Here is a 24,438-nt window from a genome sequence, read left to right as displayed (position 1 = left end):
AAATACAAGACCAACAAACAAAATCGGATAGAAATCTCAAGGTAAACCAGAAACTAGGGAAAATAATCATGCAGAGAAATATCAAGAGATAAATTCAAAGCCACTTTCGCTTTGCAAATGAATATTTGGCACGACATTCTTGAGAGAAAAGGGAGAGTTTCCTTGTCATAAATAAAACCAGGTGATTATGAGACGCCCACTAAATTGCTCCGCTCTTATTCTCTTCTTTTATGGCAAAACAATTATTAATCTGGCAGAGTTTCTTGTCGAGAAAGGAATAGAATGCATTCTTATAATACCTAACAGTGCCGCCAGTGCACCTTATGCGGTCCACCGTAGCCATTACTTATGGTTCTTCGCAGCGTACCTTCGTTTCCTAACTGCAACCCCCTTCCATTCCTTTTACTGTAACTCCGTTCATATTCTCTTTCTTCCATCTTACTTTACACTTGTTTCTTAGTGCAACTGCGAGGCTTTCCTCCTGTTAAACCTTTCCAACCTTTTTACTGGCAATTTCCGTTTCAGCGCTGAATGACTCATAGGTCCCAGCGCTTAACCTTTGCCCTAAATTATATAATCTACTCTATTCCATTCTAAAGCCTCTGGAAAAACTACTTTCACGTCCTCATCGAAGAGTATTAAATACAGTACGAAAAATGACTGCTCTTGAGTGCTCAGGCAACCAAGCAGGGTTCAAAACTGTTTTCCCTCAATGCCGAGAGCCATTTTAGAGAGGCGCTGAGTGATCTGTGCAAATGGGGGATGGGTGAGTAAGGGCCTCTGAGTGTCACCCGAGTGCCAAGTCCCTCAACCGAGGAGCTTTCAACAAGGAATGATAGGGGGGAAGTATGAAGGCATCCCTTTGAACGAAAGCTCACACTGTTCTGTCTGACCCTCTCTCTCTCTCTCTCTCCCCACAGTCATTTTCTTTCCCTGTTCTCTTATAAAATGCCCCTCCACCACTCTCTCTCTCTCTCATCATTTGCATCATTTGCAATCTACGCCACTATCTTTCTCAGTCTCAGTTCTATCTAGCACATTTTTACACCTTTCCTAGTCCCTGTCTACATGATGAATTTCATTTTAACCCGTGTTTCTATTTCTTTCTCAGATTTTTTTTTCTTTACCTGTCTGCTCTCAGCTTTCTTTTACACACTTTAGTGTCCCTGCCCAATTCTTAATCGCGTTTCGCCATCTTCCTATTCTTCATTCATTATTCTTCCTCAGTCTCTGTCCTGCTCTTTACTAAATGTCTCTGTTATCTCACTTCTACTTCTCGGCCCTTTTCTTTTTTTCTCTATTCCCTTTCTATATATCATTTCCTGTCCCATGTTTCTCATTCGCTAGTTCTGTCTCTTACGGCCTCGCCTAGCCTTCCCTTTGAGGCAAAGTGAAGTTGGCACTCTTCTTATTAAATGTGTCTCTAATATTCAAGGGCATCAACTTTACTTTACTTTATCTTCCCGCCATTGGCCAGTGGCATAATTCTGATACAGTTCCTCTCCATCTGGCTCTATCCTGAAACATTTCCCTTGCTTCCTCTAGGTTCTGGATTTCTTCTTCAAGATCTCTGACAATTAAGTCAAACGGATACGAAAACAAGAACGATATTCGTTTCAAGAATGAGAGCAATTTCAGCTTATGAATGAATATGAATATATTTTTGCATGGAGGTGCCGCTCCTTAGACGACAAACGGCGCGAAAGGTTGAAACTCTTTTAGCACAAGAAATCAAGAAAAACATTACCATTCCCAAATTAAAATATAATAATATATCACAGAGAGTGAAGGGAATATGAATATTATAGACCATGAAACAAATAACTAGCATAAGTAAAAAATGCGAAAATTATGAGTTAAAATCATAATTGCTTAGCACTGAGCAAAAAAAACAAGGATTAAAGAAAAACATTACCATTCACAAATTAATATATAATAATATGATGCAGAGAATGGGGGAGATACGAATGTTACAGAACATGAAACAAATAATTAGCATAAACAAAAACGCTAAAGTTATGAGTTAGAAACATAATTGTTTACGACTGAGCAAAAAAACCCACTCCCTGCTCTAGGGGAGTGTGTTGGTTTAAAACTTGTCTTTCTTGTGTGCCCCAGTTTATTTGTTCAGCATGTTTATAAACATCGATCATTCCTGTCAGTCCTGAAAGCCACAGGCTGCGTTAGTCATCAATGTGAATGCACAATATTTTCTCTGTTATGACATTACAAGGAGTAAACAACTTGAAATGCATATTGTTATTATTATTATTATTATTATTATTATTATTATTATATTATTATTAGCCAAAACAGAATACAATGACAACATGGGCAAACAGAAAGGAGCTAAAAAAAAGAGAAAGACATAGAAATGCGCAAAGATAAACAATACACACACACACACACACACACACATATATATATATATATATATATATATATATATATATATATATATATATGTGTGTGTGTGTGTGTGTGTGTGTGTGTGTGTGTGTGTATGTAGGTATGTATATGATATTATATGATATATATACAAACATATATATATATATATATATATATATATATATATATATATATATATATATATATATATATATACTGGAAAAGGATGATCATATCAAAGCCTACGCCCCCTGCTTCGATGATGATAATAATAATAATAATAATAATAATAATAATAATAATAATAATAATAATAATACTGGATACTTTACTATTCAGATGAATAAAAAGACAAAGCTAATAAAAGCTACCAATGAAATTATATTGAGACTATTAAATTAATAAAAAAAATTAGATGAAGAACGTAAACCCCCAAAGACAAAAAGCGTCAAATGCTCCAACCGATCTTCTGCGAACTCCAGACAACTCAAGCGACAGCCGCCATTGACAAGGGGCAAGGTACGTTGTCTGGTTGAGTGAGTGTGAGAGATGTTAACTGGGAATTAATGAAGGCTAAAATAAGAAAATAAGATAATATGGGAGAATATGCAAAATTAAAACTACCGTAAGTGAATTGAGAGTTGCAGACCCATTTATTTTATAATCTTCGTGAATTAGTAACATCCTTGGAAATTCTCATCTCAGTCGCGTTTTCCCTGACTTGTTAGAAAGTAAATGTATAATATATATATATATATATATATATATATATATATATATATATATATATATATATATATATATATATATATATGCCATAGCGACTGTTGTAGAGAAACCACACACCTTAAAATCACAAAAACATGCTAATATATACGTATGTATATATATATATATATATATATATATATATATGTATAGTAAATTACTGCTAACTTTCTGGTTAGTTTACGGTTTTCTTCTTGCACTAATATTACTCTGGTATTTTCTTCAACTTACAATAATCGTCTGATTTAATTCAGGTGTTAGGCAAAGAAATACGCAAAAAATCAATATTATGAGTAACAAATGAATAAATCAGTATGTTACATTGTACCAAAAACAAATCAACGCAGAAAAAATATGTGTGTATATAAACTGAGAATACAAATTTCTATATAAATAAACTAAATTATCATAAATGTTTGAAAAATTGAACCTCTCAAGCAACCTTAATGTTAAAAAAAAAAAAAAAAAAATTCAGGTGACATACCTCGCCGTGACCTGAAAAGAAACATGAGATGATAAATAAATACATTAATACATATGTAAACTATATATATATATATATATATATATACATATATATATATATATATATATACATATACATACACAATATATATATATGTAACTAAGAACTTGAGTGAGTTAAACCATTTTGTGAGATTATTGCTCTGAACATTTGTCAAACCACAGATCAGGCTTAGCAGACTGATATAACAAAAAACTGTTGTAGTAATTCTTAATCATTTGGCCTAAAAGCCTATGATTAGGACAAGGCAATATATAAAATATAATGATTGCAGTGATAATAAGACCGACGATATACAGAAGAATTACCCATATTCCCCTTAAAAATCATGTGAAACCAAAACCATGTCATATCTGCAGAAGACAGTGGCTTGGAGAACTGGGTGGCCACTAGTGTCCATTAAGGTATGAAGCCATTCCGGCCTTTAAATATCTATATAGGCCACGAAGTGTGTTTCAGGTTACGAATGGACAGGGTCCGGTAAATAAACCCTACCAAGGCGACGGAAACCAGATCTCGACAGGTGAAGGTATAATAAATTGGTAGCCCTTATGAGAGGGGTTGGGTGGAAGGGGGTCCTTTTCGGGTGAGGGGGTGTGGGGGAGGTTGGTAGGGTATTGGAGTGTTGTAGGTAGGGTGGGGGGGGGGGGGGGACTTGGGTACAATTTGGCTGACATCTCGGTAAGGATCATCTTTCTCATCCACCAGGCATATCTCATTCTCCCTTGTTTACATCTCTCTCTCTCTCTCAGCTGACACAGGAATTGAATAAAAGATGAAGGTACCGGTCGCTTTCGTGTTGACACATTTCTAATTCTTCAGATATCTTTTGCATTTATCTTCAAATACTATTAAGTGACACAGGCGAACATACATACATACATACATATATATATATATATATATATATATATATATATATATATATACATATTTATATATATAGAGCATATATCATATATACACAAACTTACATATATGGATTCATTTATGTAAAAAACTTTCACTGATATAATTCTCTTGGCGAGTATCACAATAGCGTTCAAACAATGAGGATAATATACTAGATATATTACTAGTACAATACAATTCCAAATTACTTGAACACTGCCGTCAATTGGCCATAACTGCTCTTTCCTCCTGGATTTATGACTTACCTGTAGCGTTGGAGTATGTATTTGTCTAGGTATCTCTCTCTCTCTCTCTCGCTCTCTCTCTCTCTCTCTCTCTCTATATATCATATATATATATATATATATATATATATATATATATATATATATATATATATAAGTCATATCACATTTCCGTGATTCATATACATATATCGAGCTACAATGTCCTTTAATATCTAATTCGCTCTACCTCGGAATTAATATATTTTCATATATGCTTAACCAAAGGGGAATTTTTTCTCGATAATAGATTTGCCTGGACCAGGGCGCGAACCTATGGATCCTTTCAAACCCAGGAACGTCAGTGAAGCTTTTCCTACTACACCACCTCTCGCGGTGGTGTAGTAGGAAAAGCTTCACTGACGTTCCTGGGTTTGAAAGGATCCATAGGTTCGCGCCCTGGTCCAGGCAAATCTATTATCGAGAAAAAAATTCCCCTTTGGTTAAGCATATATGAAAATATATTACTTCCGAGGTAGAGCGAATTAGATATTAAAGGACATTGTAGCTCGATATATATATATATGATATATATATATATATGTATATATATATATATATATATATATATATATATATATATATATATATATATATATATATATTATATATGCATATATATGTATAACTATGTACATATGTGTTTATATATATATAACTATATACATATATGTTATATATATATATATATATATATATATATATATATATATATATAATATATATATATTGTGTGTGTGTTAACAAACCTTTCATCCAATTAGTGGTCTATCTTTCTAGCCCCTTATACTCACTTATTATCAATAAAAAGATAAGTTACCAACATGTCAAATCAGCATAGGAGACCAGAGACTTCTCACGAAAAAACAAATTAAAAATGTTTAAAGATACTATTATATTTTTTCTTAAATTTAACACCACGGAACAGCAATATTGATTGTGGATGAAACCTTTTCATTTTGGAGTATAATACGGGTTATTTTATGGAAATGATAGGAAATCTATTTCAACCTTTCCTCCTGAAGAGAGGCTAAATCAGGCATAATTCTTGAAAATAAACAAAAACTTAAAACTTAATCAAACTTCCTATCCCAGATGAGATTCTACTAAAAAAAAAAATTAAACACATACCGAAAAAGAGCAATATATATATATATATATATATATATATATATATATATATATAATATACAGAGAGAGAGAGAGAGAGAGAGATATATATATATATATATATATATATATATATATATATATATATATATTCAGCAGAATAACTACAAATGAAAAGTACATATATAAAAGCAAACAAATCGACAAAAGTCGACCGTTTTTGCACTACACAACAGTTGAGGTTTGTTGAAATTTCTCTGCAAAATAAAAATCAGCAACGCGACTCGCCTTTGAGACCTAAGGCAAAGGGCCTTCAGACAGTCTTAATAGATCTTAACTTTTCTAGTAGTGATTTTTCTGAATTTGCTTCCTTGATGCCAAAGGCAAGACTTTTCCTGAGTATTTTCACTTTAGTAAGAGAGGAAGGGCTGGTAACCCAGTAAATGATTCTTTAAGCAATACTTTTGCTTCTGTGTTTTCGCTCGATTGAGAGCCGAAGGGTTTGTAACCCTGCTGATGACATACAAATGCAGCAGGAGGTTGGTAATCCTGCAAAGGCCGAAGCAAGGAAACATCTTTCACCGGATTACAATGACTCACTTTCGTGAGGCCAGAATGGTTTGTAATAAAGCAAAATGGTATACCAAGCAAAACTTTATCTTTGGTTTCTCAGAAATACTGAAACTGTAAGTTTCAACTGCAGTGAGATCATGAGGACTAATAAAACTTCAAACGGTACATCAAACATGATTTATATCCTCAATTCAAGGCGATAAAATCATGGAAACTGGTTTAAAGTGGAAATGTTGCCCCATCCAAGACTGCTCTTTTTTTCTTCTTTTCTTTTTTAACTTCAAGGAAATCAGAAGGATTGGCAGTAATGCAACTGACAGAGTAACGCTCGTATCCGTTCCTCCACGTTAAGGTGTTAGTTAAGTGGGATACTGGGAACATTGCAGACAATGCAAATAATGTTGTAAAGAAAATCCCTTCTTTCCATCACATAAGCACATCAAGACGACGAACTCGTAACAATGCTATATTTGCCTATTTTTTCTACCCTTCGATGCAGTAGGCAAGGATTGGTAACACTGCAAGGCACGACCATTTTTATCGCTTTAGGGAGACTTAAAGGGATTGGTAACACTGGCAGAGACGCGATGAACAATTGGAGATTACAGAAGATAAACAGCTCTGCGGAGGACGCGGTAAAAGAGAGATCGCCAAAGATCGGCAACCTTGAAAAGGGGGCGATAAACACGATGTTTTCATTTCGTTTTAATCTCCTAAAGTACAACAGATCTCCAAGATGGACTTCCTGACTCAAGAAATGCTCAACAGGATTACCACTTACCAGGCCGCATTTTCAGTTTTTTTTTTTTTTTTCTACACAATTGTTTTACAAAAACATAGTAAACGACTGTGCTATCATTCTGCAATACAAAAGCTCGTTCTATAAGATACATTGGCAGTCTTCGAATAGCTGTATATCAGTGATTTGTTAGTTTCTATTGAACAATAAACATTGCGCTAGTGCTATATCTTGACTCGACAAGAATTATCTTCCCTTTTCTTTCGTCTACTTTATCTTCCTTCTCTCGAAAAGCGAGGGCTTGGACTCGCCTCCTTTCCTTAATATTCTTCCCGTCAAGATGAGGTTCGAATGAGCAAAATAAACCCATTACTCTCCTTCCCTTATTAATATATTCCTCTGCACCAGTCTATAAAAATGGTGATGAGCTGCATTTTTATTCAAGTATCAATTTTATTTGTCTCTTGAAAAATGAATACTGCCTCTACAAAAGCTATTGCAAGTTCATACATCATGTTAAGAAAATCTGACATTTACTATATATATATATATATATATATATATATATATATATATATGTGTGTGTATATGTAATATATATATATATATATATATATATATATATATATATATATATATATATACACATTTTATTCCATAGGGATTTAAAACCTATTTCAAGAGATGAATGATCTACATGACAATACTGAAGCATTTTTCTATTGAGCCCATTCCCTTTTATGGAAAAGGGATTGTTTTCAATATACATACATATATATATGTGTATATAGTATATATATTTACATATACATGTAAACCTAGTAGATACGACACGCATCCTCCGCCCTAGCAGAAACACGTCCGCCAGCATAGGACCCTTGCATCCAACGACCTCGTTAGGACCGACCCTAAAAAGGCACTCTCCTAGAACCTAACTTGAATTACCTTGCTGGGAAGAAGCCACAGTGGCCTCAGTGTGTCAGCGATGTCGAGAATGCGAACCAAAGATATACACTAAATCCTTCCCACCTTGCTTTTAGGCTTCGTGCCACTCACTGTTTACGTCCAGGGCGAGAATTCGAGGTTCTGGCAATTGTAGTTTTAGGAAATTAGAAGTAAAAATAGAGATAAGTGGAATGGGAGATGTTTTGTCATTTGCTGTAAATAGAATCTTAGCTTCTGAATGTTTTTTTTTTTTTTTTAGTCTCGGCTATATTCTGCATTTTAAGAGGGAAGAAAATGGGTTCGAGTGAGATAGGAAAAAGAAAAGTAAATAACGAGTTTCCGAATGTTGAGGTTGAGAGAGAGAGAGATTATTTCCTATCTAAAATAACATCCTTTACTCCAAACAGCCAAAGACTATAGAGAGAGAGAGAGAGAGATCATTCTTAATCTATAAAGAATGTCCTTTTTTCCTAACAACGAAAGAGAGAGAGAGAGAGAGAGAGAGAGAGAGAGAGATTAGTTTCGATCTAAAAATATATCCTTTACTCCCAACAACAAAAGACTAGAGAGAGAGAAAAAAAGTCTAAAGAGAGAGAGAGAGAGAGAGAGAGAGAGAGAGAGAGAGAGAGAGAGAGAGAGAGATCATTCCTAATCTATAAAGAATGTCCTTTTTTCCTGACAACGAAAGACTGAAGAAAGAAAAAAGGAGAGAGAGAGAGAGAGAGAGAGAGAGAGAGAGAGAGAGAGAGAGAGAGAGAGCAGAAACAATACCTCGCGAGATGGACACAACTTTATTTCTGGCTCTGCCCTTCACGGGCCATCGTTTTGTGTCAAGTCGCATTTGCCTTGAAACCAACTATAAAAGGTTGGTGTCGTTCGACCTTCACTCGAAGGCGAGAGGAGGTTTATGGTTTCTGAACTGAGATCTGTGAACACCTGGGGTTATATGGCCCTATTCTTAATGCCTGATAAAAGAGGGGTTCACTCTAGATGGGCATTTGCAGAGAATTTTTATTTACTTTAGATGGACATTTGCAGAGAATTTCTATTCTCTTTAGATGGACATTTGCAGAGAATTTTTATTCACTTTAGATGGACATTTGCAGAGAATTTCTATTCTCTTTAGATGGACATTTGCAGAGAATTTTTATTCACTTTAGACGGACATTTGCAAAGAATTTCTATTCACTTTAGATGGACATTTGCAGAGAATTTTTATTCACTTTAGATGGACTTTTGTGTAGAATTTCTATTCACTTTAGATGGGCATTTGCAGAGAATTTTTATTCACTTTAGATGGACTTTTGTGTAGAATTTCTATTCACTTTAGATGGACATTTGCAAAGAATTTCTATTCACTTTAGATGGACATTTGCAAAGAATTTCTATTCACTTTAGATGGACATTTGCAAAGAATTTCTATTCACTTTAGATGGACATTTGCAGAAAATTTCTTTTCATTTAAATTGACATTTACAAAGAATTTCTATTTACTTTATATGGATATTTGCAGAGAATTTCTATTCACTGTAGATGGACATTTGCAGAGAATTTCTATTCTTTTTAGACGGAAATTTGGAGATAATTTTTTTCTCTTTAGATGGACCTTTGCAGAGAATTCCTATTTACTTTAAATGGACATTTGCTGAGAATTTCTGTTTACTTTAGATGGGAATTTGCAGAGAAATTCTATTCATTTTATCTGGACATTTGCAGAAAATTACTATTTACTTTATATGGATACTTGCAGAGAATGTTTATTCACTTTAGATGGACATTTGTTGAGAATTTTTGTTCACTTTAGATGGACATTTGTAGAAAAATTTCTGTTCGTTTTAGATGGAAATTTGCAGCGAATTTCTATTCACTTTAGATGGAAATTTGAGGCAATTCCTATAACTTAGATATTTTTATAAAGTTTTGGCAGGTCAAGTGAATTCATTTTCTTTAAAAAAAGCACTTAAAGCTATAAATTGTCATCAATTAAATATTCACTCAAATCAAATAGTCAAGTTAACTAAATAATTAAAATTTACTGATGTCCAATAATAATGTCTTCACCTTACTACTTCATTTAAACAAACCTTTAAATAATATTTCATGCAGAAGTTTCTGTTGTGATACTGCCTTATCAAGACAGACACCAACTGATTTAAGCAAAAGATTAAAATGATGAGAGAAAGTCTCCGTAACAACCCATTAGAATAAACATTTCAACTAATGCAACCTCATGTAGAAGAACATTTTAAAAAATATTGACTCATGTCAAGAAACATTTTAAATAAGCGTTTCAGAGCGTTCATGCGTCTGCGTTACTATTTCGGATGAGACCACCTCACTTGAAATGGCATTTAAAAACATTTATACCCATTTAAATTAGCATTTCAAGTGATACTCTCTTATTTGAATGGACATTTCAAAAGATTTATACCCACTTAAATAAGCATTTCAAATGATACTCCCTTATTTGAATAGACATTTTAAGAAAGTTTATACCCATTTAAATGAGCATTTCAAATGATACTCCCTTATTTGAATAGACATTTCAAAAAAGTTTATACCCATTTAAATGAGCATTTCAAATGATACTCCCTTATTTGAATAGACATTTCAAAAAAGTTTATACCCATTTAAATGAGCATTTCAAGTGGTGCTTGAATGGACATTTCATAAGGTCTAAATCTATTAAAATAAGCATTTCAAGTGATACCTGATCAACTGAATGGACATTTCAAAAGATTTATACACATTGAAATAAGCATTTCAGGCGGTGTTCCTCATTTAAACATCTGAATGGACATTTCAAAAGATTTATACACATTGAAATAAGCATTTCAGGCGATGTTCCTCATTTAAATGAAGATTTCGTAAGATTTACACCCCATTTAAATAAGCATTTCAAGTGACACTTCCTCGTGTGAATGGGCATTTCAAAAGATTTATTACCAATTAAAATAAGCATTTCGAGTGATATCACCTCACTACAACACAAACATGAAACTACACGCCTTATCTATAACACTTAATAAAGAATAACTCTCCTTCAAAGAGACATGTGAAGACATAGGTTCTCCACCCATCAGCCAGCAGAGATAACTTTGCTTGACGGACGTCATAATTGATAATGCAGGACAGTGCCAAGATGCCTTCGGCTCCCCTTTAGAAATCAGAGATCCCTTCAGCCCAGCCAGCTAACGTCCTCTTAACTATTCTAATAATAAGTCTTTTTCCTAATGAATACCCTCTTCTAATGAACGTTCTGTCTGTTATGCTAATGCAAGCCCTCCTCGCCATTTCCGAACATCCCTGGTATATTTTTATAAGACCTTCCATAGACTACTAAAAATAATCTACTCTGTATACCATTCTTGGTCATCCGACTTCCTTTGCCAATCTTTGAGCTTTACTTCTAATGACTTTAGGACCTGTTTTCCGGAAAATATAACAATGGACATTGTTCTGTTACTCATCCTTAGTTCAAATCCCTTTGCAAGAGGAGGCTTAAGACACTACATTGGTATTGAAATCCACCTTGATTCGCCACAGGATATGATTCATCAAAGGTGATCCCTTCGGTTCTAAAAGGCGCATTTTGGATTCTGGCCAAACCAACACCTGTGTATCCCATTCGGCTGCCCATGTGCGCGCACGCAAGCGCACAATATCCTAATAAAACCAGTACACTCAAATACAATTATCCTCAACATTACCCATAAAGTCTACAACTACATGAGAATTTTATCACCCAAATACGTGCGACAAAACCACCTGGAATTTGAATAGCCTAATTGCTAAGGGTCCTTAGCCCTTTGATTTTCCGAAGGGAGAGATTGTCGTCAAATTCAACTAGAAAAGAAAACGTCATAAAACACAAGACTGCTCCTTTCCCACCTCTATAGTAATGATGTTCACCCCGCCTTTATCGTAGTTACTTCTGCAGTTACGTAGAAAATTAGTGCCATGAAACTATTTTTTCTCTATCTGGACGGTCTACATTGTGGTGGCTTTGGCCCACCTAACTGTGCTAAAAAAAAAATGGTCACTGGTCTACAATGAGGTTACGAAGAGGAAAAATTTGCCTTATGACATAAAAAAATCTTAGGACGTTTAACAAAACAGTCACGAAACCTGACATTCCACGATTACTTTATGAAGTTCAGTAATCATGAAATTGCTTTGGCCAGATATTCTTTTACCGCAATGTCCTCTTCCTTAATCCATTCAGGTCTGGGCTCAACAAGGCAATTTTGCTTTGCTGCCCGTCCCGTAGACCTCCAAGGGAAAAACAAACTGTACTAAAAAAAAAATGTCACTGGTCTACAATAAGGTAACGAAGATGAAAAATTCGCCATATTACATAAAAAATCTTAGGAGGTTTAGTAAAACAATCACTAAACCTAACATGCCACGATTACTTTATGGAGTCTAGTAATCATGAAATTGCTTTGGCCAGATTTTCCCTTACCACAATGTTTTTTGTTTTTAAATCCATTCAGGTCTGGGCTCAACAAGGCAACTTTGCTGCCCGTCCCGTAGACCTCCAAGGGGAAAAAAAATCTCAGAACCACATTCAAAATAGATGAGGCTAACAAAAACCTTTGAAAGTGTAAAGCAAGAAGTAAATTGATCAGCCCGTCGAGATCACTAGAGGAATCATAGGTACCTGTTTGCTAAAAACAAATGGAAGGCGAATTCACGAGGCTGTCTAATCTATGGAAATAAGATTTCAGTTTAAGGCAAACTTGATGGAGCAGAACTGAATCTTAAATAATAAACATTATCTTCGCTGCAATGAAGTAGAATGAAGCCAGTGGTCCGGCAGTATGGGGATGAAGCGAAAAAATTAGTACAGTAGACAAAAAAATAGTACTCCTATTTCCCAAAGGGGTCTCCAAAGTTCACATTAACTGTAAATTCATTAAAAAATATCATAAAATTGTTTGTAATTGTTGATAAAGTAACCTTTGTTTATGCAGTGCACTTTGTATATATTCGCAACCTGGGAGTCTGACCATAAACTATGGTAGGTGGGTAAAGAAAAATCCCCCAAAATCTGGGTCTGACATGACCCGAACCCTCAAGTAATTGTTCTGCAACGCAACGCAGGAGGCTCCGTTGCAAAAATTCTACAGATGCCGCATGACAGAGGGCATCACTATCGCTAGTTCGGAGCAACAGCATCACCGTTTTGGCTCGCTACGGACGTTAGTAACATGTCTGTAATGTTAGATTTATGAAGGTTGGACCAGCTCGCGAGAACTACCTAGGCACGCCGGAGGTCGAGAGACCAGTCTTGGACTAGACGCCTTCGTGGTGGGACCTTTGCCAGGAGGGTGAGCTCGGGCTTTACAACGGCACTCCTTTCTCTCGCTCTCTTAAAATCTCAAGCACTCTGTCGCTCCTTCGCCTTATCACCAAAGAGAGAAGACGACTTGGGTTGATAACGTGGTCGTTCTGAGAGGAGAGGACTCGGAGAATCTTCACCCCACTTGATAGCAGCGAAATAGAACAGGTTCACGTCTCGTTGGTTCTTGTGCTTTTGTGCAGAAAGTGAAAGGCTGAACTTAACTTCACGTGTGTTCGTCTATTGGTTAGATTGTCGTGAACGATTTATACCGAATAACCGTCGATGTTTTCCCGAAGCGATGAGGACTGCAAGGGACATAATATTTAGATATGAAAGCGAAATGATCATACCCATTTGCAACCCACAAAAATTGACGTAGTTCTGACTACTCTGATCTCGGAGGCAAAATAGCATTTGCATTTTTAAGATGACCCCGGCTCCGACCGACAAACAACCCCGCCCCCCGAAAAAGAGAAGGAAAACACCTTAACTTCTCTCATCATTTTTATAGCAATAACCTTTAACTCCAAAAGGAGGCAAAGTTCTGTACAGGAATGAAATACGGCAAAGAAGGATATTCAGCACAGTTACAAAGTCTAATACTGCGATACAGATTGATAAAATATTTAAAAAGGGGATAATTTCTCGTAGAAATGCACAATTAAACTGTAAATTAATTCTCTATATCTGTACCGCTTCCCAGTGACTTTAGTTGCATAATTTTTTCTTCGCTTAAAAGTATTGAAGATTTAAATATAAGAAAACGATTTTGTGCTTAAACCAAACTATTCTAAGGCATGTGCCATTAACTCGCTGTAACTTCTTCAATTTAAATATAAAATATAAGGCTCTATATCAGATCTTCTTAACGAACTGGTCATGGAAATGAAATTTGATATGGTCTCAGTTAAATCATTCCAGCATAACACACTCGAGCGAAGCTTTCAAAAGGAGGCCGACGGGACGGGCGAATTAAACGTGAGTGTAAAAAAGGATTTGCAGCCGACTGTACCTAGTTTTATAATAGACCTCGCTCGCTAACCCGGATTCGAAATAGCTTCCCAATACAGTATCTGAATAAGTAAAAAAAAAAAATATTATTTATAAAAGTTCTCTTGAAATATTTATTTTCCATCTTGTTCCTCATTTCTTTTAAAACTAACTCTCTCTCTCTCTCTCTAATACTAGGAAATTATACTTGGAATTATATAACTGTTGAATTGAACTATAACAGGAAAGGTTAGGCCGTTACAACATGACTCGCAAATGACATAAAAAAAAATTGAAACCGGATTTCTTATTTACACGGTACCTGTGGATTTACCTGGGCAAATGAATTCAAATGAACTGAGTCACTGGTAAGTCGGGAAGCTGGGTAAAACTTGCCTGTGAGCTAAGGGAGCGGACTTCCCTGGTAAACCCTCTCCTTATGTGTTACGCCCTAGCTTACTACCCATCTCATGGCTTTTGGGGGTTGGCTGGTAGCGCCCTTGCTTTGAATTCGTGATTCCTGGGCTCGATTTTTGACGTGTAGTAGATATCTTCTTATTATTAAAATACCACAATAACGCCATGAATATGGGCCAATTACTTAGCAGTCTCGCAGATTACGAAAGACGAATTATCAGAAAAATAGAGAAAATTCTTTATGAGATAAATTCAGTTAACTCTGCCATTCTTTTTAATAAGACATGTATCCGAGAAGGTTAGCTTCCTGCTTATATTATTATTATTATCATAATTATTATCATGCAATTTAGTTCTTTTGAAATTTCACACCAAATAGGCTACTAACACAATGCAGGAATTTCCTACTTATTGTCTTGAATCGTCAATACCAAAATGATGCTACGCCACTATAATACTGCTCGATCAGTCACTCACTATATTGGCTCCCTATTCTTTCACCCCAGGAGGCCAAACAAAGCCAGACAACCTTGTCTGTTGTTAAAAGCTATGTTTAGTGTCTATCTCTTTTCGTCCTAGTGCCAAACTGTGGAATTCTCCACCTGCTTCCGTGTTTGCTCATTCGTACAAACGTGCCCTACTCATATTTTTCAATCCCTTTCGCTGATCATTCAAGTATGAACTAGATAAAACATGACTGAGAACCTAATATCTATAACAAAAAAGGCTGTTGTAACAAATATTTGAGAGAGAGAGAGAGAGAGAGAGAGAGAGAGAGAGAGAGAGAGAGAGAGAGAGACGTATGACCGAAATGGGACACTGACATGATGTCTCCTCTTATTAAATTTCATCATTCCCATCGAGATTGGGCACGGTGCCATCATTGAAATCATGGCACTCACGGCATGCCCTCATGTGCAGCAGCAGGGAGGAGATATTTATACCCGTGCTCTTCAGTCACTGTCTATCGCGCTATCTATCACTCCTTTACAGGTCCTCTCCCCGCCACCCTCTCTCTCACTCTCTCATATGACTGTAGATTATAAGAACATAAGAAAAAGGAAGAAAGGGACGAATTCCGAAGTTGGGCAGGAGAGGGGGGAAAAACAATTTCTGAACTAAAATCCCCGAGAAAAGGTGGCCTGCATGGTGTACCAAGTGTTGCCGAAACTCGGAGCAGTAGCCGAGGACGGCTTCTTTTCGACCATTTAAGCTTATATGGAATACAATTTTATTGCTTTTATTTTATTTACTTTATGATTAATAATAGGGATGAATTTCTTTTGCTGAAAATAATGTTATTTATTATTTCAAGTACTGTTTTCATTTGAAAAATAACTGAGACCGGTTTCATGACAGGTATGGTAAAAAATAATCTTGTAAATTAATTTTTTAATTTTATGATCTGTATCTATCCATTTCAAATACATTTTTATCAATTTCTTGCCCCATTTAAGAATTTGTCTTTCCTTTGTTTACAAGCATAAACAAAATATATTTACTGAACAGTAATTGAAATCTTTTTCCAGGACCTGGATCCGATAAGAATATCTATCAGTAAGAACACATTTTATGTATTTACCATATTTGAAAAGTATCTATTGTGTTCCTCCTCCAAATAGAAAATAGCTATTAGAAATTTAGCAGTTACTAGCAATCTATTTTCTATATACCCTCCTACTCAGTATTTACCACTATCTGTCTCTTTTTAAACGAATAATGACACAGAACCCCACCCCCCCAAGAGAATTTATTCTCTATTCAGATCTATGAAAAATTTTTTTTTTTTTAAGCAGCCAATTTCAAGTAAAAAAGAGACAATTCTCCAGTTGTTTAATTCAATGTTTCCAAATAAAATCCTAACATCACATTCTTCTTCACTGCAGATAGCCGCAAAGCACCAGGGTCTTAATTCTAAAGAAACCTAGAACCTACAACAAAACTCCAAAATGCCCCGCTACGCCTACCAGAAGCCCCGAGCCAAGGTCTACGCCTACAACTTCGGCTACATGAACAACTACTACAAGCCCATGACTCACTACCTGAGCAAGGAGCCCTCCCACCCGACGGAGAGACCAGGAGCGCAGTGCTTGGCAGAGGTGAATGAGAACGAGTCCTATTATAAGCGTTATATGGTCTCCCGCTACCGAAGCCTTTCCAATTACTATAACTAAAAAGCAGAATGGATCCTCACGACAAAATTCTTCCACGCGTTCTAGCTTTGCTTGCCTCCCTCTTCCTCATTCTCCTTCTCTCTCTCTTTATCACTCTCCCGATACTTCAATCTCAAGGGAATCTCCTTATTGGATTGCAACCACCCTTCCTCGGCCCGCTATCTCAAAATGGCAGTTCTGTCCCTCAGATAACAAAATGGCGGCTGTGAGCATCGTGACCCAGACATAACAGAATAACTGCACTTCATTCATTAACTGCATCTATGGTTTTGCACGACTGCACCCGCCAGTATTCCGCTACTTTCTCGGTGGTTACATAATTCTTTCTTAATTCCTTAATGAATGTACATAAAAATAGTGAACAGTAAATCTTAGATATGTTTAGCCTCTTATCCTAGGCTGGATTCTGTTGTTGCATATTTTTGTGGTTAATAGTGACCAATTTTTATTCAAAATATCAATTGGGAATCTTTGATTTTTCATATTTTCATCATTTCCTCATAATCTTCTCATTGTATCTTTCGTGCGGATTGAATGGGTTGATATAAATGGTTTCTTTGTAGTTTCGTTGTGTCTTCATACTGTCTGTCAATCATGGCACCTGGTTTTAATTCCTTATCTATCGCAGGTGTTATTCAATTACCTTCAATAGGCACTCAGATTAAAATTTCTAATTTCGAGGATTTGTTTACTACCATTTCACTGTTAAAACATTTTCTCGCACCGAAACTTGTTTTTTGAGACCTACTCAGACACTAGTCATTGATATTCTCAAACCACCTTCAGCTACTAAGGCCACAGTTTTGAAAATAATAATAAAAATACCTTACAATTTGTAAAGAGGGTAAGGAGACAAGGTCAGAAATTGATGTCAGAAAATGACACGGAAGTTATTTTAAGAACACTCATAAGTATACAAAAAAATTGCATATTCCTTCTTACAACCTCAGTAACATAACACTGAAGTACAGCTAATTACAAATTACATTACTATGTGTATTCCTTATAACAGCTCGGCCGAAGTAGAATGTAAAAACGAGGAATTCATGTTTAAACGGTATATATATTTCAATCCTAACTTATACATGGCCACTACAGTTTAAATATTAATATTTTTGTTTATATGTTACCGAATAGTATTCGATAATAACCTACCATTGTCTCCTTTCACTCTACTCAGTGGATTCAAAGTTAACAAATAATCTAACTTTGTAATTAACTGGACTGCATACTTTATAACTCTTTCATTAAAATAATATTTTTCAGTTATTTTCACTCACCTGAATTTTTTTTTATTTGAGATTTCTTACTCTTAATTATCTTTATATTTTCTCGCTTGTGACCTGCGTGTCACTAATATTTTATTTGTTGGCTTATATGAATGTTTGGTTCATTTCATGCATACTTTATTTCCTTTTGTGTTTTAGCATGGGCTTGTATGCATATGTATAGTGTACATATATATATATTATATATATATATATATATATATATATATGTATATATATATATATATATATATATATATATATATATATCTTATGTATATATGTATATATACATATATGCATATATTATATATGTATAATATATATTTATATATATACATACACGTATATAGCCTATACATGCTTATGATGCATGTACTTCTCATAGCAACTGCTAATAAAGCTAAGAAATTTTAATTTCATCGCTGAATATTTTTTTTGTTCATCATTTTCTACCAATAAAGGGATTCCCATCTACTTCTATTTATTTCTCTCAATATCCTTTTCTCTGCCTTTTCTCGTTTTCTTTGGTTCATTTTGAAGTTTTTTTGTTTGCTTTGCAATTTTTCACACTAATACAAAACTGCATTTACAATTCTTCCAATTTACAGGTGATTTGTACGATTAAGGATATGAAATACTAATGATAATTATTGTTATATATGACTGTTAGTGGGTCAACTTAAAAACAAAATTGTCCCATTATTCCTTAAGAACTGATACGTAAGATGAGACAATACAAGATAACTTTAATTACAATAAATCTATGAAATCAAACTTTTCCAATATTCATTATTTTTAAAATTTGGCAATGACGCAAGCAGTGTGAGCAGTTAAACAAAAACAATTAATTTCTCACCAAGCAGTTTCAGCAGTTTGGCTATTCACAGAACTCCACTATTATTTCTTATCAAATATTTTACCAGATTTTTTTTATATGAAAATCTTAAATATCATAGAACAAAATATCAATTATACTGAGAACCTATCGCCAATGTAAGTTAATCAAATATATCTATGGTAATCTATCAGCATCAGTTTATAAGACACATTATCGGCACTTAACTGTATTTTACAACTTCTGACAGCGAAAGTCTACCAAGCAGTATCAGCAAATACACTACAAATACACTCTCAGACATGATTCACAGACTTGATTCAACTACTACACCCATGTACACATACTCGTCAAGTGTAAGTGTATGTGGCTGGACACTACCCTCCCTCTTTGTCTGGTCTATCTCCCACTCGGTTATACAGTGGATTAGTAACTGACGGCATTCTTGATTTGATGTTTAAAGGAAAAGCTGAGTAAATCTACAGAAATTCAGTCCTGAATCCTAGTCAGTCCCAAACTTGTAAAGCTAAACGCTTGTATGGCTAAGATATTGCAAGACTAAAATCTGCAAAGGCTCAGTAAGCTTAAACTAAAACTTTCAAAGTTGAAGCAGTGTTGAGCCAAAATCACTTAAAAATAAAGCAGTTATAAGCTTGAGAATGTCGAGTCGTAATGCGTGACCCTAAACCTTCCACAGTTAACACTATATATATCTAGAATTCAATACCTCCTAAAGCTAACTAAAGAAACCCCACGAAAAATCGAAGAGCGCAGAGAGAGAATTTTGTCTGATGTAAATATCTATATATATAATCAAGATGGTTATTGATTTTATTCAAGCTTTTACTTGTATTTCATAATTGCCAATACTTATGTCAGTGTAATTCTGGTAATGTGAAACTTTTATGAAATCTATCATTTGAAGGTATTTTTTGGGGGAAATTGAAACCAGATCAAATAAGAATGCGTAGTTGTGGGTCCACTGTATATATATATATATATATATATATATATATATATATATATATATATATATATATATATATATATATATATATATATATATATATATAATTATGTAGAAGCTACTCTGATTGCTAACAGCTGAAGTTCCTAGAAAATTCAATAATGTGTGAATTTATCATATGCCCAAATACATTTTCAACTATTGCTTTGAATCAAGGTCTATTGGTTTTATTTACAATATGAATCAGACCACCAAATTTCATGTCATCTTCCTTGTGTATTTCGCAATGTCAGCTTCCTTCAGGTAATCGGCGTAAAACTTAGTGGTGATGACGAATGCATTACTTGTTTTAAAACATGTCTTTGTATTTTAGACAATTTTATTCGAAAAGGGTTCTTTTTAATGCAACTAGGTCAGTATTTAGCTGTTAGCAATACCCCTTATGGTAAAGTGATAGACTGAAAGTTACAGTTGTTTGAATTTTTTATTTTTTCATTATTTACTCAGTCTTCGTTTGGAGAAAGTACAAATAAACAGACAACATTCATTTTCCTAAACTTCCCAAAATATCTACAGAATTATCCAAGTTCCCTTCAGCGTTTTCTCTACCTAATGTCCTTGTTTGGAGAAAGCAAAGAAATGGCCCTCCCCTTTGCCCGAATGCAGAAATTATCCAAGATTTTGTAAGCCCTTTTGCACAAAGTGCCTGTTTGCAATAAGCAAAAAATAATGATCGTCCCTTTTCCAATGTTCTACAAATGCCCCCAAAGAATGAAATGCCCAAAGTTGCTTTTCTTAATGAACCTGTTTGGATCTGCCCCCCCAAAAAAAAAAAAAAAAAAAAAAAAAAAGTTATTCCTTTCTGCCCAGAAGTTATGATAAAAAGTTCCCGCCTTTTTTTTTTTTTTTTTTTTGAGTGGTGGTTCTTGTCCCTGCATGAGAGCTCCTCATATCTGATGCACGCCCTTTCTCCCCTCCTGTCACCCTCAGCGCCTGAAGAAGTTCCCCATGGATGGAAGCATATACCATGAAAGAGATGAGATCTATGACTATGTGCCCTCGGCCTCGGTTTCCCCACGGGGTACCCCAGCCAGGGAAATCGAGCCTCGAGCGTACGCCCCTCTGCCGGTCTTCGAGCACGAGGACTCCGTCCCTCCTCCGAAAAGAGTCCCTGCGGAAGAAGGACGGAGGGTCCTCCCCTTGCACCTGAAGCATCCCTACCGCCTTCCTGTAGAAGACGAGGTAATGCCCCTGCACGAAAGCTCCATCTGGCCCGAAGGACGCAAACATTTCGACCTCGTGTCATCCTATGATCTCATGTGTGGATACTTGGGTCTGTGCCCTTACATCAGTTAGTTTCCCAAAACGTCCTATGAACACAGGTGTGGTAGAAATACCTGCATGAAAGACATGTCATTAAATATATACACTGTAAGGGTCTCTCACACAGTCGATAAGTAGAATGGTTTTGGTCGACGACGATCGTGTATAAAGTCATATCTTTCTGGAGCTTAGAATATAAGTATAGTTTTGTCAGTAGATATTTTCATTATTTGAACGGCAGGAAGCCAACTGTCATTCCAGAAATCCAATGGTCAGTGTCGAAAAGGTATGCCTTTTTGGCGTTACTATTAAACTTCAATTCTCGTACAAGATGAAACAGGCGTAACAGCCAATATGAATTGATACATTAGAATGGTGAATTCCCTTAAAAAAAAAAAAAAAAAAAAAAAGTAGGGGTGGGGAAGTCATTCATACTGCACTTCAATATATTATAATGTACTTGAATATAATCAAATATGCCTTTATTTTCCCTAATCTAACCACAGCAGCCCATATCAGAGACATTACAAAAGGAGAGCCCAGAGGAGAAATTATATAATGAAAGTCAACATTTATTTCAGTTAGTTGCCATAAAAATGACTTGGTTCTTTTCGAATATTTTATGCTGTTATCAATTTGAATACTGTATTTAATTCTGCGAATTCGACTGTTAGGATTATCACAGTTTTTGGCAATAAAATACCCTGTTTACAAAATAAAATATTCATAGCAATTTCTTCACTACTATGCACGGTATAATGTATTTAACTTTTACATCTAACTTTTTGTAAACTATATATGGCAATTTTACCCAGTAACTTAAACACCCCCTGAGTAAACTCTATTTTGAATTAGATTTGTCAGATTTCAGAGCATTTAGACCACCTGCACATTATACTTATTTTTTTTATAAACTGCACCTACCAAATTTTCCCGGTGTATTCATTGCCTGTAAAGTAGCTTCTAACTTTGACCAGTGACATTTGCATTCTTTCGCCCAGCATAACACCCACACCAGCAGACCTAACCTCTTCCAATGGAACCTCTAGTTGACGCCTAAACTTTTGGTTTTGTCGGCAGAGAGTGTGGCGCTATTTCGACCCCATCTGGTTCTGTAGCCCATGGACCTGGGATTGCATTTGGGTCCCTCCCCACGAGTCCCGCACGACTCCTCATTTCGGCGTAGAAGCCTACCGTGATCTCATCACCAAGTTCCTTCGTTTGAAACCTTTGCCAGAACTCACATCCTCATAACAAGGTCCTTCCCAGCTTCTTCTTCCATTCACTCCAAAAAAAAACACAACAACAACTACTACTACTAGTACTACTATTACTCAGCTCTCTGGTTCGCCAGAGAAACTCATCCCATGGACTTACGTAGGCTCACACTCGAAGGCATCGCAGAAGACTTTTATGCTTGGTAGATGTGTTGAGAGCATCCCTCTAACGCTGTTGAGAGCATTCCTAAAATGCCGCTGAGCGTATTCTCACATAACCTGTTGGTCTTCTCGTCTGCAGGTGGAACCACCAAAGAAACGACCCCTGTGGTCCATCCATCCTTACCGGCTCCCCATCGAAGACCGCATATACCCTCTCGACGAAGAGGACCTCTGGCCACACCTGGTCCCCCACTTCAACTTGGTCTCCTCCTATGATCTGATGTGCAAGTTCTTAGGCATTAAAGACAGACTCTTGGATTAGCAAGTCTTGGCCGAACCAGGCAGATGAGACAAAATGACACAAGGAAAACACAATAAAATATTTTATATTCCATTTTTTTTAAACAAGGGTTTCCAAGACAAACTTTATTATTTACCGCTACGCTTCTCCCCACATACGGCAGCCATTAAGGACACTCCCGACACATTTCACCCCCCTGTCGAATTCATTCTGTCATTCTGTGATCTTCACGCATATCAGAACATTTATTTATTTTCATTGTCGTCACGAGAAACATCACCATTTCTCACTCATTCTCTCACTCACGTGGCTCAGATAACCAGGTGTGATGCTTCGCCATTTATATTTTTTTTTTCTTCTTTTTCGACCCTGAGTAATAAAAGTGTGATGCTAATCAAGCTTCTTTGTTAAATCTGTCAGCCTGTGATCTGAGGCATCATTCTGTATGCACATCGCCATTATAGCACATTGTAATCTAGTCAACGTAGCAGCTTAGTTTAAAATAAACTATTTATTGCTGTATGTCTTCGTTTCATTGTTCCTGGGAAGCCCTGACCGCATCACTTCCTTCGTGATGGAAAAGGAAGAGCATGATAGAATATATATATATACGTGTAATTATATATATATATATATATATATGTTATATATCTATATAATATATATATTATACATATAATATATATATATATATATATATATATATATGACAATAATTACCATAACAGGATAATTAGAAATGCTGTCCACCGATGAAATCCCACTGAGGATAAAATTCGCCATGCAACAGAGGAGGTTATAAAAAAAAAAAACCCAGCCGTTACGAAAACTTGCAACAACCCACACTGACTCAGTGCAATGTGGCCCAGAAGTAAACAAAGAGTAACTATCACTGATGTGATCATCATGTGACTGTAAAGTCCATAGACTGCATGGATATGTTGTAGAAGCCGACGTTTGAAAGCAAAACGGGCTGAGATCTATATATAATTCATCATCTCCGTCGTTCAGCCAAGTGAATTCAGCACATTTTTCAGTTAATTGTCATATGTCATCTACAGAGTGCAATGCTCTTCAATATTTTCCTATTGAATTTTCCTTTTTAACCACCAGAAAAGTTCACCATTGTTTTTCATGTAATGAATGAAAAAAATAGCGACACATTTGATAGAGACAGATATATATAGAGGGAGATATGAAGAAAATG

The 24,438-nt window shown here is 35.5% G+C and overlaps 1 protein-coding gene across 10 annotated transcripts in view; it reads left to right on the top strand.

The window, feature by feature from the left end:
• Nucleotides 1–23,753, top strand: part of LOC135203134 (uncharacterized) — a 37,403-nt gene extending 13,650 nt beyond the window's left edge. For 2 of the 10 annotated variants that reach the window (XM_064232790.1, XM_064232788.1), the window contains 3 exons: nucleotides 16,868–17,080; nucleotides 21,219–21,579; nucleotides 23,070–23,753. In XM_064232790.1, coding sequence (XP_064088860.1) covers nucleotides 16,931–17,080; nucleotides 21,219–21,579; nucleotides 23,070–23,206 — 648 coding nt within the window. In that variant the 5' untranslated portion in view covers nucleotides 16,868–16,930 and the 3' untranslated portion in view covers nucleotides 23,207–23,753. Of the gene's footprint in view, nucleotides 1–13,436; nucleotides 13,740–16,867; nucleotides 17,081–21,218; nucleotides 21,611–22,552; nucleotides 22,573–22,631; nucleotides 22,950–23,069 lie in introns of those variants that run through there. The other 8 variants (XM_064232791.1, XM_064232789.1, XM_064232792.1 and 5 more) reach the window with 8 other exon arrangements.
• The last annotated feature ends 685 nt before the right edge of the window (nucleotides 23,754–24,438 follow it).

This window comes from Macrobrachium nipponense, chromosome 33, assembly GCF_015104395.2.
Source record: "Macrobrachium nipponense isolate FS-2020 chromosome 33, ASM1510439v2, whole genome shotgun sequence".
NCBI lineage: Eukaryota > Metazoa > Arthropoda > Malacostraca > Decapoda > Palaemonidae > Macrobrachium > Macrobrachium nipponense.
Note: the sequence above shows the minus strand (reverse complement) of the source record. Positions and strands in the feature narration are given on the sequence as shown.